This window comes from Falco naumanni, chromosome 5 (genome assembly GCF_017639655.2).
Source record: "Falco naumanni isolate bFalNau1 chromosome 5, bFalNau1.pat, whole genome shotgun sequence".
Taxonomy (NCBI): Eukaryota; Metazoa; Chordata; class Aves; order Falconiformes; family Falconidae; genus Falco; species Falco naumanni.
In genome coordinates, this window is record NC_054058.1 from 38,931,514 (window position 1) to 38,948,419 (window position 16,906).

Genomic DNA, 16,906 nt, shown 5'->3' on the forward strand with positions numbered 1-16,906 from the left:
GTGCTATAACCTTTTAAATTAGAAATAGACTGAAGGCACAGAATATAGTTTACATTTGAATTTTGAGACATAAAAAATTTGGAGGCTTGCTTTTCAGAAGAATCCCAAATACTTTACAAACTTAATCCCAAGGGAGGATATAATGGTTGAAGAAAAACCTTTCTGTTCAAAATATTTTGAATTTAATGCTTTCCCTTGAAAAGCTGAATCAAAGTACAAATGTTAAGAAAGGTTCAATTTGGCAGCCTTTTAACAGAAAATAATGAAATGGATAATTTTGAATTTTTTTCAGCTTTCAATTTTTAAATTTTTATTTTATACAACATACAATTAGAAAAAGCAAGAATTGGTGGGGCCTTTTTGGTCAGTGCAGACATAAAGTTAATACCTTATTTTCATATGTATTATGACAGTCCTTTTTATATTTCAAATGTATGCTTTATTCTGTGTATCTCATTTCAACATTTTAAAAATACTTTTCCTATCAAAATAAAAAGACCCATCATTAGCAGAGCATTTTAAAAAAGTGTTTGTAGTGTGAGTTGGTTTTAATACAAACTTTCATTGAAATTTTGAATCTGCCTGTTCATTGGATTAAAACCTGTAACCAATGCATACCTTTCAGAATTTCTTGAAGAAAATTCTCTTTTCCAGTATTTATCCTCCTTTTGCTCTTTATTCTGAGCAGTGTTGTGATTACTCAGATGTCAAGTTGCCTAATTTTTTTCTCTTATTTTATTTTTTATTTTCTCTCTGGGATGGTAGGCTTGGTATTTTAAAGAAAAGTGCAGTTTTAAGTGACAAATATTATCAGAACTTTGGTTTCAGATTATTTGGAAGATCATTTTATGCATTGTGAAGGTTCTGAACAGCAGCCTGATTTAATGCAGCAGCACTGAGAGACTGCCACCTACTGAATCATAAACGTTGGTTACTGTAATGCCTAGCAGTTTTTCAGAGGTGTCTCCTGACAGTATGGATTAGGAAACCCCTCTCTGGTCTTATCCGTGATATATGTATGCTACATATGTATATACACATATAACATGCATGTGATGTAGAAGGACCTCACCAGGGGACTTTTTTTTTAAGAAAGACTGAACACTGAAAATGGAATCCGGGAATAATTAAATTAATCTTAGAGAGTTCCTTCTGTTCGGCCAGGTTTGAGATCTTTTGGCATAAGGGAGGAAACTGTACTGCTGTCATTAACAGGACGTACTAGCAACGTAAACTAAAATTTGGAGAACCAGTTTTAGGGTGATTTTATTTCAGAGATAGTCTGCCCTTTTTCACCAATGTATATTAACAATTAAAGGTTACAGATGCAGCTTATCATGTTTCATATTTTGTCTTTATAGGATAACAGTGAATCATTTTTGTGGAGTACTACCACTCCTTCAACTACTTTTGGCAAATCCACAATTCCTTCACGGACAACAGTTACACCAAGTACAGAAGCACTGAGTCAGATGAGCTCTGTTTGGAATGAGCCAATTAGTTTTGTTGTAACTAACCTCAGGCCATATACTACCTATCTTTTCGAAGTCTCTGCAGTTACCACTGAAGCAGGCTACATTGACAGTGCAATTGTCCGGACACCAGAATCAGGTACATACTGCTTTCAGATGGAAATAAAATTCTCAGATTTACAAGAAAAATTCAAAATATCAGTTTGAAGTTGGGTTGTGAGATACTTCAGTCCAAATCTGTTTTTATCTGTATCAGGTTCTTGTATTTACATGACTACTTAATTTTACCTGATGGAATCAACATAAAGTGTATATAACTAATATTATATCTAATAATTTACTGTGAGTGGGAGTTCAGTTATCATTAAACGTTATGTTCAGGAGAGATCAATTTTTTTAAAAAACTGAGCATAATTTAAGAACTGCAATTAATGGCACAGTGGAAGGAGAATTATTACAGATGAAAGGAAAAGGTGTTAAGCATTGTATTCAAAAAGTATGTGTATGGTGTACATAGCAATCCACTTAAAGCTTCTTCGTTTTTGTGGAAAAATAAGCAATATAAAGAAAACTCCTGTCTCATGATTCCTCAGTCTGGACTTATTGCAGGAAGTTACTCAGTGCTGAAGAAATCCTTAAGCACTAGGAATGCTGATTTTGGATTACCTGCAACACACTAAGGAGTTAGAATTGGAAACAAAGGTTGTCCAGGAGCAAGAGTTTTATAATGGCTTAGGTAGTGGAGCAACGTTATTAATAGAGCCATATGGAAAGGGTTTTCTAAAGGAAAGTTATACTGATTATTTGCAAGTACACCATTCTTTTGCCTGACACAGTTTGATATTACTGGGTTCCCCTTTCATATATCCACAATTCATAGCACTGTTCAGATGAGAAGAAATTTCATTCCTTCCTAGCACTGATCATTTGAATTGCTTTGATAGAATAAAAATACCCTTAGTTTGCTGTTCTGGCTAAGGTTAATGAAGTTTTGGATAGTTTCTGTTCTAATGATCTCAGAGTTGATTTCCAGCTTATTTTTCACCCTTTTAACATCCTAGGGTAGATGTGCTGATAATAAGAAAACCCTGGAAGTTGATGAAAAGCTTATGCAATGGGGTGTAGTTCTGCCAAATACATGGAAAGATAGCAGCTGTTTGAAAGATAAGATCTTCAGTCCTTGCATACCAGGTGTCTGTACAGCCAGGTTTCATCCATTAAAGCATGGACTGGGAAAAGAGAGGTTGGCTTACTGGTCAGTGTGGGTGGATGTGTGGAGTGCACAGGGCCACAGGCACAGTCAGCCCTCATGGCCCAAGCCTCACAAGTCCTTCCTCTTAGCCACACAACGGTACACCCAAGCTTCTGGATCCACCTCTATGAGATCTTCACCTTATGAGCATTCAGGTGCTTGTTGAAGTGCTCTCCTGAGTCCTGCATGCCTGTGTGCAGAGGAACCCGTTTGGAGGGTGCCCATAGAGTTGGTTGGTGATTTGTTAGGAAGGCATTATGTGTTAATAGATGTTTTGCATCGTTATTTTTATTTTCTTACCTTTCATTTGCTTCAGTGGGAAAGGTTTTTGCTTAAGTTTGTGTTTATCTATATAGACTGTATAGTAAAATCATGATTTAGGAGTGTTGCTTTGCCATCATTGTAACAGGTTCCCCCTCTAGTAACAAGCACCATCAGCCAGTCTCTTTGTTAATTACTGAAATTCACTTCCCTTCTCCAAATGTTTTGGTTCTTAAAACAATCCCACTAGCCACCTCATCTAGTTACCAGTTTCCCTAATGGCCCAAACCTCACATTTCAGTCCCCCACTGGAGTGTCTAAGATGAGACTTGAGGGAGAGCAGTTGATTATAGTTTGTGATAGCAGGTGGGAAAATGGAGAAGGCATTTATTTCAAATATCACTTTCCTGCTTACACAGGAGCATGACATAGAGTTGTCATGCCTGCTTTGCCACACAGATGAAGGTGATATATGTCCCTATTGTATAGCTTGTTTGTGTTTCATTTTAAAATACTGAAAATTATTTGTCCCCTCCAACCAGAATTTTCCGAGCTGTGCTAAAGCTCTCCTGTGTTCCTGACAAAGCTGATACTTTTCTTGCTTTGATTTTTGAACAAGAGGCTACTTTTCAAAAGTATTTTAAATTGCTTCATCATAGATTTTGAAAACTCAGCGTGCAAATATTTCTTTTGCTGGGTATGGCTGTCAAGTGGAGGATACTTCTACAGAGAGAAAAAAACGTAAACCTTGGGGGAAAAAAATAGACTCTTAAGATGATACTTCAGAATTATGTGCAATTGTAGCTGATGCATTTTGCATAACTAAGAATGAATAAGTAGTTATGACTGATCAATCTATAACATATATTTCAGGATTGACAGGAATTTTCATTTCTTTCATTTGTACATTAGTTTTACAAAAGATGACAGTACTTTTTAAGGAGTAATATACTAGTTCACTTGCATATTTGTTTACAAGATCAGTCTATATTTCCATATTATCTTAAATCTCACACACAACATATCAAGACCTGATTTTCATAGAAATTTATATCAATCAGTTTCTGTAAGTTTACTTGCATCTACAGGAATTTTGAAAATCAGGTTTGTTTTTACTCTACATGGATGTACAAAATTCTACCTCCTTTAGTTGTCTTTGGATTCAGATTTTAATCTCAATAGTAATGTCTCATTAACTTAGCAATGCAGTAAGGTATTTTTTTGAAAGAACAGGTATAAGATTCCATAATCACTTGAGTATTAGATTAATTGGTCTAAATAATTTCGTGAAAATAGGAAATTACTCAAATATGCAATATTTTTTCAGGCTTAATTGGTTCCAGATTTACCTTTTTATATAGTAATGTATATCATTAGTGCTGTCAGAAATCTTCAGCATGAAATATTGTCTATATGAAAATAGAACCTCTTCAAGGAAGAAAAACATACCCAATGTGAGCTCCATATTGCTGAGCCTCACAATCATATTTGAGCATCTTCCCTATGTAATCGATATTATGATGAAGTCCGTGCTAAACTTGGTAGAATCATTGGCACCTTTGTCCTTTAAGGATTACTTGCATATTGCCAGCTCTTTTGGTACCTTTTGCAAGCATTACCTTAAAAAAGAAATTAAATAAAAATAAGTAATTTTAATGAGATGTGCTTTTAATGTAGCTTCCCTTCAGAATATTTAATGTTTATATTTAAAATGTATTGGCTAATATGTGGTTCTTGGAAATCCTAATATGAACGGTTTTATGTTTAAGTTCCAGAAGATTCACCACAAAACTTTGCCAAAAGCAACGTTACAGCAAAGTCTTTCTCAGTGATGTGGGACCCACCGACCATAGTAACAGGAAGGTTTAGTTACGGAGTTGAGCTCTATGGACCATCTGGTAAGTCAGAATTTGTGCTTTTATTTCTTTTTTATGATTATTTCCTTACACTTGCTTTCTTAGGGTCCCTGACAATCAAGAATGAATTTGAAGCAGTCTTATGTATCCTTTTTACTTTTTAGATTACTTTTAAGGGAGAAGTCTGTCCATCATGAGAAAGAGTACTCAAATTCAAATTAGATATCCTTAAGAGTGGAGGAAACCAACTTTCCTCCCTCTTTCAGAGAGATGGCAGACTAATCTCGCAGCTGAATTAGGGTGCTTATATATCCATATAATTTTGTATCTTACCTTTACTCTTTTTTCTTTCTATTAAAGATTTCTGGAGGATTTTCATTCCTGTGTAGTATAGAGTCAACTGTGTGAGTCTGTTTTGATGGTGTTCTAATTTCCTAAACTCATACTGTATATATAAAGAAATTCTATAACTGCCTGCAGTTAAGCGAGTTAATGAGCTGTATACAGTTTTTGTGGGACTACACAGGAAAAGCAAATAGAAATTAACCTCTAAACGAAAAAACAACTTCCTGTTAAAACCCATACCTTCTTGAGGTGGCTTGCTTGCTTGTTTGTTTTCCCCAGACAGTCAGTATTATTTCCGATTAAGTTGATGCCAAATTATCTTTTTCACAAGTAAATTTGGCTTTTCCTCATTCGTCATCCTGGAAAGTAGATGTGGACAGTTTATATTTTTGAGCTAGAATCTCTTATTTTTTTTTTTTATTCTAGGTCATATTCTGGCTAACAGCACAAAAGATCATAAGTTTGTATTTAGTAACCTTGTGCCTTTTACAACATACAAAGTGTACATCAGTGCTGAGACAAGTGCTGGGGTGGGGCCAAAGACTAACCTTACAGTTTTCACTCCTGCAGATGGTAAGTAAGCATAGAGAAGTGAAGTAAATGAGCTATACATGGTAATTGGTTTCAGTTTTCCCTTCAGAGCCTTCTAGGTACTTTGCAAAGGAATAGGTGTGTTGTAAAAGTGTTACAAGAGAGCGATAAAAAACTGAAAGACATTAGGTGAAAAATTATGTCGGTTTATTTCTCCATTTTTGTCAAGTTCATAGACTGCCACTAAATTTACTTGCTATCAGAAACCTTCAGAGATTGTGAAAGAAACAGTTTCTGTCTGAATTAAGTCGGGTTTTTTTAGATACGGTAATTAAGTTGTAGGTCCCACCTTTACCCGTTAGGTGGCAGCAAGCGGAAAAGAAAGAACAATGCAAGCGTCCCCACGGCTGGCTTGTTCAGCCCCGATGTTTCCTGTTAAACCTCGTTTGACTAATTCTCACCAAATCCAAGTTCCCATACCAGTCTCTAATGGAGCCGCCTTTACCAGGGACCATAGCTCTGAGACAGATTCAACATCGGGCTCTTGTCCTGGGTCAGAAAAGTGGTTGTTTTTGCCCCTGAGCTATCTGTCCTCAGGGAGCTCAGACTCCCACTAGTCGTCACTCACCAGGTGATAAGAGTCTTTTGCTTTATAGAAATGCAGGTTTCTCTTACCTCTTACATGTGTGTGAGATTGTGCAGAATTGTTGGTCTGCATGTGAGGATGCAAGCAGAAAAAAGTGAGAATCAGTCTGTAATAGGTAGGCAGTTTCAAGATGGTTATTTCTGTGTTATGTTTATATCACACAGCACAAATTTAGAAAACAGCTCAATCAGATCGCTGCAACGGTTGCTGTCAAGGTGTAACAGCAGGAGGAACACCTATCCTTATTTATTGTATTCTTTCCTGGTGTATCTGCTTTTTTCAGCTCTGAGAGACAATTCCCAGAGATGACCTGCATCCGTACAGTCATGCTAACCTGTCTAAACTTGCTGTCAGAAGTCAAAGGGGATTTTTGGTGGCTTTGTGTGTTTTTTTTTTTAGAGTGACATAGAACGTCTCATTTTAATGCCAAATCTACAAATCTTCATTATGCAAGTATTTTTAAGTTTGTCTTTTTCTGAGTTATATTGAAGAAAATCTATTTTTCATATCAAATCTGAATGTCATTCTATCAAATATAAATGTATCTGATACCTGGTAGTCCTACCTAAAATACAGTAGTATTATTACTGAATAGCTAAAGAAATTGAACCAAAACCTGTTATAAAAGGAAAATTAACAAGATATATCACATTTGATATTTTTTCCATCTTTTTGCTTAATTCTGCTATGGTTTTGATGAATTTAGAATTAAGTTTTCATTTTCAATATACTTTGGATTCCATATAAGAGGCAAGGGTCTGCTTGCTTCCAATGCACTGACCTCAGTGGAGCTATCCTGTTTTACATATCTTGGAATCTGACCATATTCAAACATATGTCCTATATGTCAAAAAACAGTGTGCATATTTTTAGAACTGTAGCTTGTTTGCTAAGAAAACATGTAAAGTAAGTGTCTACCTGCACAGGAGCAACTCAAAAGGTAAGGATGTGAAATTTAATTAAACGCCTATTTTTCTTTGCATGCAGTGCTGAAAAAGCTTGTAATAATCACAGATGTTTAATTAAATCAAGTTTATTCTTGAATATTTAGTTCCAGGTGCTGTTTCAGATTTACATCTAGCAGAAGTGGAAGCCACATATATAAAAATCATTTGGAGGAAGCCACAACAACCAAATGGAATCATTACTCAGTACAGAGTTAAAGTACATGTGCAGGAAACAGAGGTGACTCTGGAAAACACTATTCTTGAAGGAAAAAATAAGGTATTTAGGTTTCCTTAGATGCATTTCTTTGCTAGATTAAATTTACTTCTCTGCTTTATCTGGTAGCTACAGAATGTGGAATTAGCCACCACAAATGAGTTGTCAATGCTTTTAAAAGCCATCTTCCTCACCACACCTTCTTTGGCTGGGTTTTAAAGACATTCTAATAACGCAGTTTCCACAACATGAAAACAATAAATAATTCTGGCAGGATAATCCAGACTGTTTTAGCTACTGAAGGCCCAAAACCACAGCCCACAGTCTTATCCTTTCTAGTCCTTGAGTTCTTTGTGGCATAAAGTGACCTAACAGTAAGAATACAGGTTTAAGTGCCTAGATTCGTACATAGCCACTCAGGCAAACTCCTAAAAGATGTGGGTATGAATCCTATGGAGAAGTGAATTCAACAAAAGTCTCCCAAGGCTGGTTAAGTGCTCTGCTTGCAAGGCAAACAGCCCTGGACCTTCTGCCCCCATTTGTATCCTTGGATTTACATGTCTGATACTACATGCTGAACTTCATGCTGTGACTATACTAAGGATATCTGCGCACATCTACCGGATCAAATTTTTCAGGGGACTTACGCTGTCAGTCATTCTAGCTTCTGGATTTTGGGTGCTGATGGGGCATGCATACATGCTTGGATGAGGCAGCTCTGAGCATGCAGCAAAGAACTGTAGACCGCTAGCGAACTTTTATCTTGGGATTGAGTGCTTTATGAGGTAGGACTTTTTGATCTGAATTTTGAACATATGTGCCCAAAGTTTGCATAATTCCTTTTTTTTTTTAGACAAAGTTGTCTTTCTCTGGATCTGACACAGGATCTAAGTTTTTGATGTAGAGCTCAGTGAAGGAGTTCACTTTCAAGTTGAATGGTATACATTAAATAGAGCCCTGGAGCCAAACATTAAATAAGGAGTAAGGGAACAAAAAAATGAGGATAAGGATCCGTTCATTAAGCCAGCAGGCGTCCCTGGAAAATGAAAGTATATAACTCTATAATTAAAGATTGTATCATAGTACAGACACAGAAAAAATGAAAGTCTGCACAGATATGTTTTAATGATGGGATTTCCTAATTTTGGAGTTCTTAGTGTAGCATCATTACTGTTTTATTATAGTTTATTGAATGTAATTTTCTAATTAAAAGCCAAAACAAATCATAATAAACGTTACTTTGTTTAGAGCCCCATTGACCCACAGTTAGAGCATCTACAGGATTTGAACTGTCAGATCCACAGTGCTAGTGATACCCAATAACTAGTAGCAATGAAAAGCCATTGTCTTATATGTGGAAAAGCCTCAGAAGCAAAAAGTATTTCCATGTTGGTTACTATTATCCTATAAAATGTTCGTGAAGATGAGGCGCATATGGCTCTTACCTGTTGGTACTTAGATAAGATTGATACTGTATCTCTGCCTGTGATTAATCCCCCCCCTAGCTAAAGCAGTAAAAAAGCTGCTTTGCCCTCTTCCACCCAGAGTCTGCAGGGAGAGAGCTCATGTGTATTATTTACATCACTGTAAAAGCATTTCGTTCTGGCAGTGAAGTGGGGCATATGTGTGAGCGGGGAGTGTTCACAGATGACAGCAGAACAATTTAGAGACACTGGAGTCCTGGATTCGGTCCCAGATTCTGAAGGGGCATAATGATCTAGTGCTTACACACCATTTTGTACCTATACTCTAGGTCTCTCTCTTCCCTTCTGCTTTTGTTTTCCTCTCTTTGTGGTTCTTGCTCCCCTTATATCTACTGCTATATCCCTTTCCAACATTTGTCTTTTGCCCCTTCCATCATATGGTCCTTTGTATCACTTACCTCCCTTTCACTCTCCCTTTTCATATGTATACTCTCATATTTTCCCTCTCCCCTTTATTTCGTTAGCTTCTGGTTTTCTCCCTGTCCCCTTAATCCCACTCAGTGATCTAGTCAACCTATGATTCCTTTTCTTCAGGGTCTGGTAGGGTTGTCTGAAGCCATCTTGTTTTCAGTGCCTGGAACCCTGTTTCAGAACATGCTTAGTACAACTGGAATCTCCCAACCTCAGACCTGTCCATTCAATATAACTCCAAGGATATAGGGTTAAAGTTAAAGGCCTTGCACTAAAATTGCCACCTTACTATAAAAAATGTATTTTAAGAAATTAAAAAAAAAAAGAAGAATGTGATGTTCATTTAATCAATAAAAATGAGTAGAAGGTTATAGGCTACTGGCAACTGAGCTTTTTAATGAGAAATATTGTATTTTGTAAAGTTAATTATTGTTGTAATGAAAGATAAAGTTTGTATGCCAACATTTATATATAGTGTGTATATATATGCACAAATATACAAACACTATTTATATATTATATATTAATCTAATTAAATAATTTATGATAAAGTTTTTTGATTTATTTTTATATTTCTAATTTTTAGTATTTGATTGATTCTTTGGAACCATACATGATAAATGAAAACATCAAACTTTCTCCCACTTGGAATTCAATGGAAACAGCCAATGAATTATATGAGGGCTCAGCTGAAATGTTTTCCAGCATTCAGACAGCTTCCCCAGTAGTATTTACAAGTATATCTGGTGATAATTTGCCTACTATAAATGGAGATGCAGAATTACATTCAGCTTTGGGTAAGATATTTTAAGATATTTTTATACCTGCTTTTTTGTTCTCAAGGACCCCCATTGCTGTCCCAGATATGATCTTTAGCACATGGTTCAAGCAAATTATGAATGGGTCATTTGCTGGAGTCAGATTTTTTTACTACCAAATAACCTTCTGAAGCAAATGGGAATGCCACACAGGCAGGAACTAGCCCCTTGTCACCCAGCTGACCTTCTTCCTAGTGAAAGGAGCACCCGAAAGCCATCAGCCAAGCTGCATAGACAATCAGTTATTACAGTTGCCAAAGCAGGTGTGATTGTCAGGGATTAACATATCTCCAAGCCCTTCAGAGACCTTGATTTCTCTGAGCCTTTTGACTAATAGGTTTTCAGATGTCAGTGAAGGTAAATAGGTCAAAAAGTTACAACTTTGCTATATGGGTGACAAACAGGTGGAGATGACCCCATGACATGGTGATGTCATTAGTGTGTACACTTGTTCTGTATTATCAATGAACCAGTGTTTCTTTACCAAGTATGGATATTTATAAATCATTAAGCAGGTCTCAGTTGACAGGCAGGGACTTAATACCACTCTGAATTTTTATAGTGAGTTTTGAACAGTGGGGAGAAAGTTGAGTTTTTATTTTTTTATTAAAGCCACTGGATTCCTCCGTATACAAAATTGTCTAAAACCAGACTTCAATCCATTAGACCACAATGATCTTTTTTGTTTTGTTTTAATTTGTATTAATCCTGAAGAATCTTCTTTGTCTTACAGAGAAGACATAGAGTGCTTTAAATGTGAATCTTCTTTTTACGACCTAATTCAGCTTGAGATACCGACTTGATAAAAGTTGTCTGTGTTGCTGAAAAATTGATTTCAAACAGCATCTGTTGTAGTCTAGCATATGAGTATTACCTTATAATAGTTATTGTGGTAGTTAAAGCTGTTGACAGCCAAATTTTTCACAGGGTCTGCTGATTTTTAGATGCCTTTATTTTAATGTTTCTCTTATGAAAATCTGAGCCTGATAATTAAATATATGAAGCACCAACACTACTTCGTGTTGCAGTGGCATAATGGCTGCTTTATAACAGGTGATTTTGACTGGCACAGTCTTGGATAGCAGCTGACTTTGAACTTTATTGCAGATGCACCAAAAACTCTTTGTGAGCATGTGTGACTTCTTAACTCTGCTGTCGCAACTCTTCTGCTAAAAATACGAGTGTGAAGGGATCTGTGAGGGGACTAATTTCAAGTATAGTTATAGCATCATTGGGAGGGCAAGGAAGAGGGAATCTGTGTTTCTCAATTAAAAAAAACCCAAACAAACAAAAAACCAAACCTAAAAGCTCCATCAACTTAGGAGCCATGGTTATGAAGTCTCTGGAGAGACTAAGCCACGTACAAATATGCCTTTTGCTAGTTCCTAGGCAATTTCTCTCAATTTTTTTTTAGATAGCTGTCAGTATAAATCTCATGGTTTCAGTTCTTGCCCATTCATTCTTCCACCTAGGCCAATCTAGCTGTTGTACACATGAAAATGGACTTATAATAGCCTCTACTTGATTGAATTAAGAGGTAGAATGAGAATTTTCTTTATATTTTTGTTCTTGCTATGAAAGTTAATCTTTTTGCAATAAAATAGTTCCAGGTCACCATGTCAAAGTGAGTTTAGAATGCAAAAGAAAAAAAAAAGAGTTTACAAGTAAGTAACTATGTCTCTCCATTTAATCACAGATAATCGGTATGCCATTAACATTTTGGCTGAAGAACTGGCATATGTTATAAAGGGCCTCACACCTTTCACAGACTACACAATCAGTGTGTCTGCTTTCACTGTTGTTGGAGAAGGACCACCATCAGTTCTTACGGTCAAGACACTTGAACAAGGTAAAATGTAACTCTGATATTATCAAAGTTAACATACATGACTTCTTTCACTGAACACTTTAATTTTTAAAAAATAATTTATTTACTTAATGTTATGTTTGTCTGTTTTTAAGTTCCAAGCTCAGTGCAAAATATATCCTACAAGAATATTAGTTCCTCCTCTGTTTTGCTGTATTGGGATCCTCCAGCAAATCCCAATGGGAAAATCATTCATTATACTGTTTATGCGATGGAACTGGACACAAAAAGAGCATTCCACATAACAACTTCAAATAGCAGCTTACTTATGACAGGTACAGTGTCATTTGATTAAAAAAAAATTGCAAATACATTATACAAGATTATTTTTTCCAGCTTTTTGTAATGTAAACATTTGCAAGGTAGGTGAACCAAATCTCCCCCATCCACACACATCCACACACACACAACACAACTACTTGTAAAATCAAGGTTGGTAAACTACTGGAAGACATGTCTGCTGTGTAGGGGTATATAGGGAATGTGAGGTGGGTGGAGAGGACTAGGTAAGATAAGCAGTAATTTGTGAAACGTGCCAAGTAATAATTTGTGAAATAGATTTCTCGTTGCAATTTTTTCCTCAGCTGCTTCTTTCCATGTAGGAAAATATGCCTAAATTGTCAATTCTTTTGCAGACTTAAATTTTGTTCACAGTATTTGTGTGACATAAATAATATTTTTCTTCTTTTAAGGTGATAATTTTGATAGTAAATGAAGAAAATGCATTCCTCATAAGGTTTTAGGCATTTATTTATGCTAATCAGAGTAATAATATAGAATAAAACCACATATTTGGATGTACACATGCTTTTTTTTTTGACAAATGAATTCTGAAAATTATTTACAGGGTTGAAGCTGGTTGACTTATTTCAAAATCTATTGATTTGATGAATGCTTATTTGGCTCTTCCCAAATAAATGGTATTATACATATTCTGTCTTTCAGGTGACAAATGTGTATCAAAACCTCTTAGAACAGCAACCATTTTTATAGTTTTATAAGTACCTGAGAGGGAAAAAAAAATATGTTTAAGAAGTCAACAGTCAAGATTTTTTTTGCTTAATATTTTCAGGTTTAAAAAAGTACACAAATTATAAAATGAGAGTTGCAGCATCTACCACAATTGGAGAAAGTGCTTTGTCTGAAGAGAATGATGTTTTTGTGAGAACCTCTGAAGATGGTAAATAAATTGTTTGTAATGATAATTTGATTTCTGTATTTGTGCTTTACTGTGCTGTAGCTTGCACTTCTTCAAAAGTCGGGGCATCTACATAAGGAGGGGAAGAAAACGTACAAATAAAAACAGTGTTTGTTGAAATTATTAGTCTTCTCTCAGTAAGTGACTTCATTCAGTCTATTTTTAAGTAAGTGCTAGAAGTAATGATGAAAGCTGCAGCATGACCAGCGATCAACTAATTTCAACTTTGATAGACATATCTGAAGAAAGCTGCAGAGCTAAGGTTTCTTCACTGAAAACAACGTGTCCCTAGACCCCATCTAAGCCATAATCAGTTATGCGTGGGACCCCAGCTTAGTTTTTTTTTTTTGTTTTTTAACGTTATCATATAGAAATATGAAGCATCTGGAAATGGTGGCTTTCAACAATTCAGAGGGCATATTGCTGTCTATAAGCACATCTGCTGATAAAGTGAGATTTTTTTATACTGAATGACATTATATGCAGTTGGTTTTGTACAGGTTCAGGGCTTTATTAATTTTAAGACTGATTGATTGTTTTAATGTAGGGTATAATACTATGTGAAGATTTCTGGATCTTCCTTGCTTGTTTGCAAGGCAGTCTCTACCCATGAAGGTGCAGAGTCAGTAGCTCAGTTGCTATTCGCATCTGCAAAGAGAACATGGAAATTTGATTTACAGAGCAGTCATAAGTATTAAGCCTCAGTCTTTTCTCATTTGTAGTTTATATTTTCACTAGTTTCAGCAAAGTTGCTTCCAGTTTTTCCCAAAGTAATAAAGAAGGTAATTATCCATTTATCTCTCTCATTGCCAAATATGCTACAATACAAGGAAAAAATAATTAAGTGATAATAAAAGAAAGCAAAGAATTACAGGATTAAAAATCATGGGGATTTATCAAAGAAATTATTTGAATAACCAATCAAAATATCAAATTAAACAGTGAAACTTAAAGTGCTTGTAAATTTTTTTTAAATGTTGCATGCCTCTATGCTCAGTTTTTTGCAGAAGAAAGGCATATCACAAGAACAGAAAATTACCTATCCAAATATCTTTTTATCTGAAAGTTTGTAATTCCTTGCCTTTGAGTATTACAGGAATTTGTTCAGAGTGGAGTTTCACGCCAACAGTTCATCTGTTGGTAAGAGATGAATGCAAGCCTTGAGAAAACCACCAATAATTCTTGCCTTTTTATAAGGTTGTATGTGATTACTCTTGTCGTCTTCTTGTTCTTTAGTTTTCCTGAGGTAATTCAGGTTAATATGTTGCCTAACTTTAGCCAACCTAAGAGTGACAATTTGTCTGACTCTTGAAAAGAGATATACCTCCAAATAAAAGATTCCCTACATCTGTCTTAGGTAATGTATTTTAGGATGGAATATATTAGGCTGTTGCATTTAAATATTTTACCATGCCAGATAAACTGCAAAATGCATTTCAATTGAAAATTAAGCTTCTTCACATGAGAAGTATCCATGTGGGCAGCCTTGTCATTCAGAGAGTAGTGATCTGTTACAGTTAACACGTTTCATTCATGGGCTCAGAAATCAGGAATAAAAGTGGTTTGTGAGACCTTCAGGACAAAAAACATTCCTGAGAAATTCTGAAATACCTGGATATAGGTATTTGTATGCAAACTGAATTGCATAATCCTGGGTTCTTAGTACATTAAAAAAAAAACTTTATAGACTGGTTATTTCAGGGCTGAAGTGATGAAGCCTTCAAAGGAATCAAGGTTGACATTCAGAGCTGATTTTATTAATATGTGCAGCCCACTCACTCCTTCAACACTTCCATGCATTATTAGCTCACTGGAGTCACATGAACTCATACGTTGCCAGTAGATTTAGCCAACACACTACCCTGGAGCTGGACTTGTTTTTGTGCATGACCTTCACACCAGTGCAACAATATTTACACTGGGGTCTTCATGGCCATCAGTTAGGAGCTGTATAAAGGGAGTTTAGTTACAGTACACACAGTCCCTTTCTTAACTCAGTGGTTGGTTGAGTGAAATAAGATGGCTGGTTATTTAAGAAGAAAACATAAAGCTAAATTTAAAGAACCTGAATTTGAGCAAGACAGTGAGAGGAGTTGAAGGATCCGTCTGTGTGAAAGCAGTAGACGAGATTTTTTTTTTTTCTTAATAAATGCAGTTTTGGATAGATTTATAAGTTGGTGAGAAAAGAAGTTCCAGAAAAGCTAGTATCTGGGATGTAAAAAGATTCCTGATTTTGTGACTGGAGAAGAAGACATACCAAAATTAACAGATAGAATGTGGTAAGGCTTTGAGAAGGAGAGTGGGTGAGTAGCAAGTGTACCTCTTTAGGTACAGTTAGCTAATCTAAATGTTAGGATCCAATAGGTTTATGAGATCAGTCCTATATTCGATGAATTGAAAGTCTCAGAATTGGTTGTGTTTTGTTTTTTTTCTCTTTGATTTCTGTATTGCAGAACCAGACTCCCCACCCGAAAATGTAGAGTTAATAAATGTAACTGCAATGGAAATAAATCTGAGATGGTTACCACCTGAGAAGCCTAATGGTCTCATAACTCACTACGAAGTTTTCTACAGTGATTCCAATAATTTATTTATTAAAAATGCCTCATCTACATGTATAACACTAAGTGAAATGAAGCCATATACTCTTTACAACATCTCTATAAGGGCATTCACCAGACATGGCCATGGGAATCAGTCATCTTTACCACTTCTGGTGAGAACTTCTGAAACTGGTGAGTGTGTTGGGTTTTTTTTTTAAATGTAGTTTTTCCACAATCAACTGCTTTATGGTAACCTTTGATGCCCAGGAGAGCAGTTTAGTTATTTTGAAAGTATGTATTTTCTTTGCCAAGCAGAAAAATTTGAACCCTGTTATCTCTTCTCTATACAAAGCAAAAGTAAGGAAATAGTAAGGAAAATTAAGAAGTAAAGAAAACCGTGGGAAGTTTTATGCCTGATGGACTTTATCTATTTTACTGTTTGTCCTTGAAGATTCCTTGTGTCTTGCAGGACAAAGAATTTTTTCTAGGAAAGGAGGGGTTTCAGAAAGTGAGTGCAATACAAGTTATGAACTGAAATTTTGTAAGAATTCAACCCTAATGGTTAAAAAAATCAGGATTCACAGGTAATTGCTATTTCATAGCAGGCAAAGTTGTTTATGTTACTAGAAGTATTTTGGAGAAGGTACACATAAAACAAAATAGCAGAGGTTTACAGTAGATAAAGTTTTTCCAAAAAAGGAAAGTACATTTAGAAATGAGGATTGGGCAGGATGAACATTAAAGTGTTGTAACAAGGTACAGAAGGCACTTGAAATAAGTAAGCAGCTGTAAGGTAGGACAAGGTAGGGAAAGGAATGTATAATATCAACAAAGGGTCATTACATTTTCAGTGGAGCTAAACAGGAGAAGTGTTGGAGAAAAAACTGAATATAAGGGTTTAAATGGAGGAGTAGATGTTGAGTTAAGCTGTAGACCCAGGAATTAAAGGTGGCTAGGGAGGCAAGCATGAAGGTTAGTTTTCTTTAAGGCTCAGAGATATCCAGGTAGCACTGGTATGATGATCATCCTTTTGGGAGGGGCCTTTTGCCATCTTCACCAAT

The 16,906-nt window shown here is 35.7% G+C and overlaps 1 protein-coding gene across 1 annotated transcript in view; it reads left to right on the top strand.

The window, feature by feature from the left end:
* The window catches only part of PTPRQ (protein tyrosine phosphatase receptor type Q), a 141,780-nt gene that overhangs the window by 40,020 nt on the left and 84,854 nt on the right, over positions 1 to 16,906 (top strand). Inside the window, exons 23-31 of the mRNA XM_040596994.1 lie at positions 1,362 to 1,611; positions 4,755 to 4,883; positions 5,613 to 5,759; positions 7,415 to 7,587; positions 10,006 to 10,216; positions 11,934 to 12,086; positions 12,200 to 12,379; positions 13,177 to 13,284; positions 15,756 to 16,037. Of these exons, the coding sequence (XP_040452928.1) occupies positions 1,362 to 1,611; positions 4,755 to 4,883; positions 5,613 to 5,759; positions 7,415 to 7,587; positions 10,006 to 10,216; positions 11,934 to 12,086; positions 12,200 to 12,379; positions 13,177 to 13,284; positions 15,756 to 16,037 (1,633 nt within the window). The remainder of the gene's footprint in view (positions 1 to 1,361; positions 1,612 to 4,754; positions 4,884 to 5,612; positions 5,760 to 7,414; positions 7,588 to 10,005; positions 10,217 to 11,933; positions 12,087 to 12,199; positions 12,380 to 13,176; positions 13,285 to 15,755; positions 16,038 to 16,906) is intronic.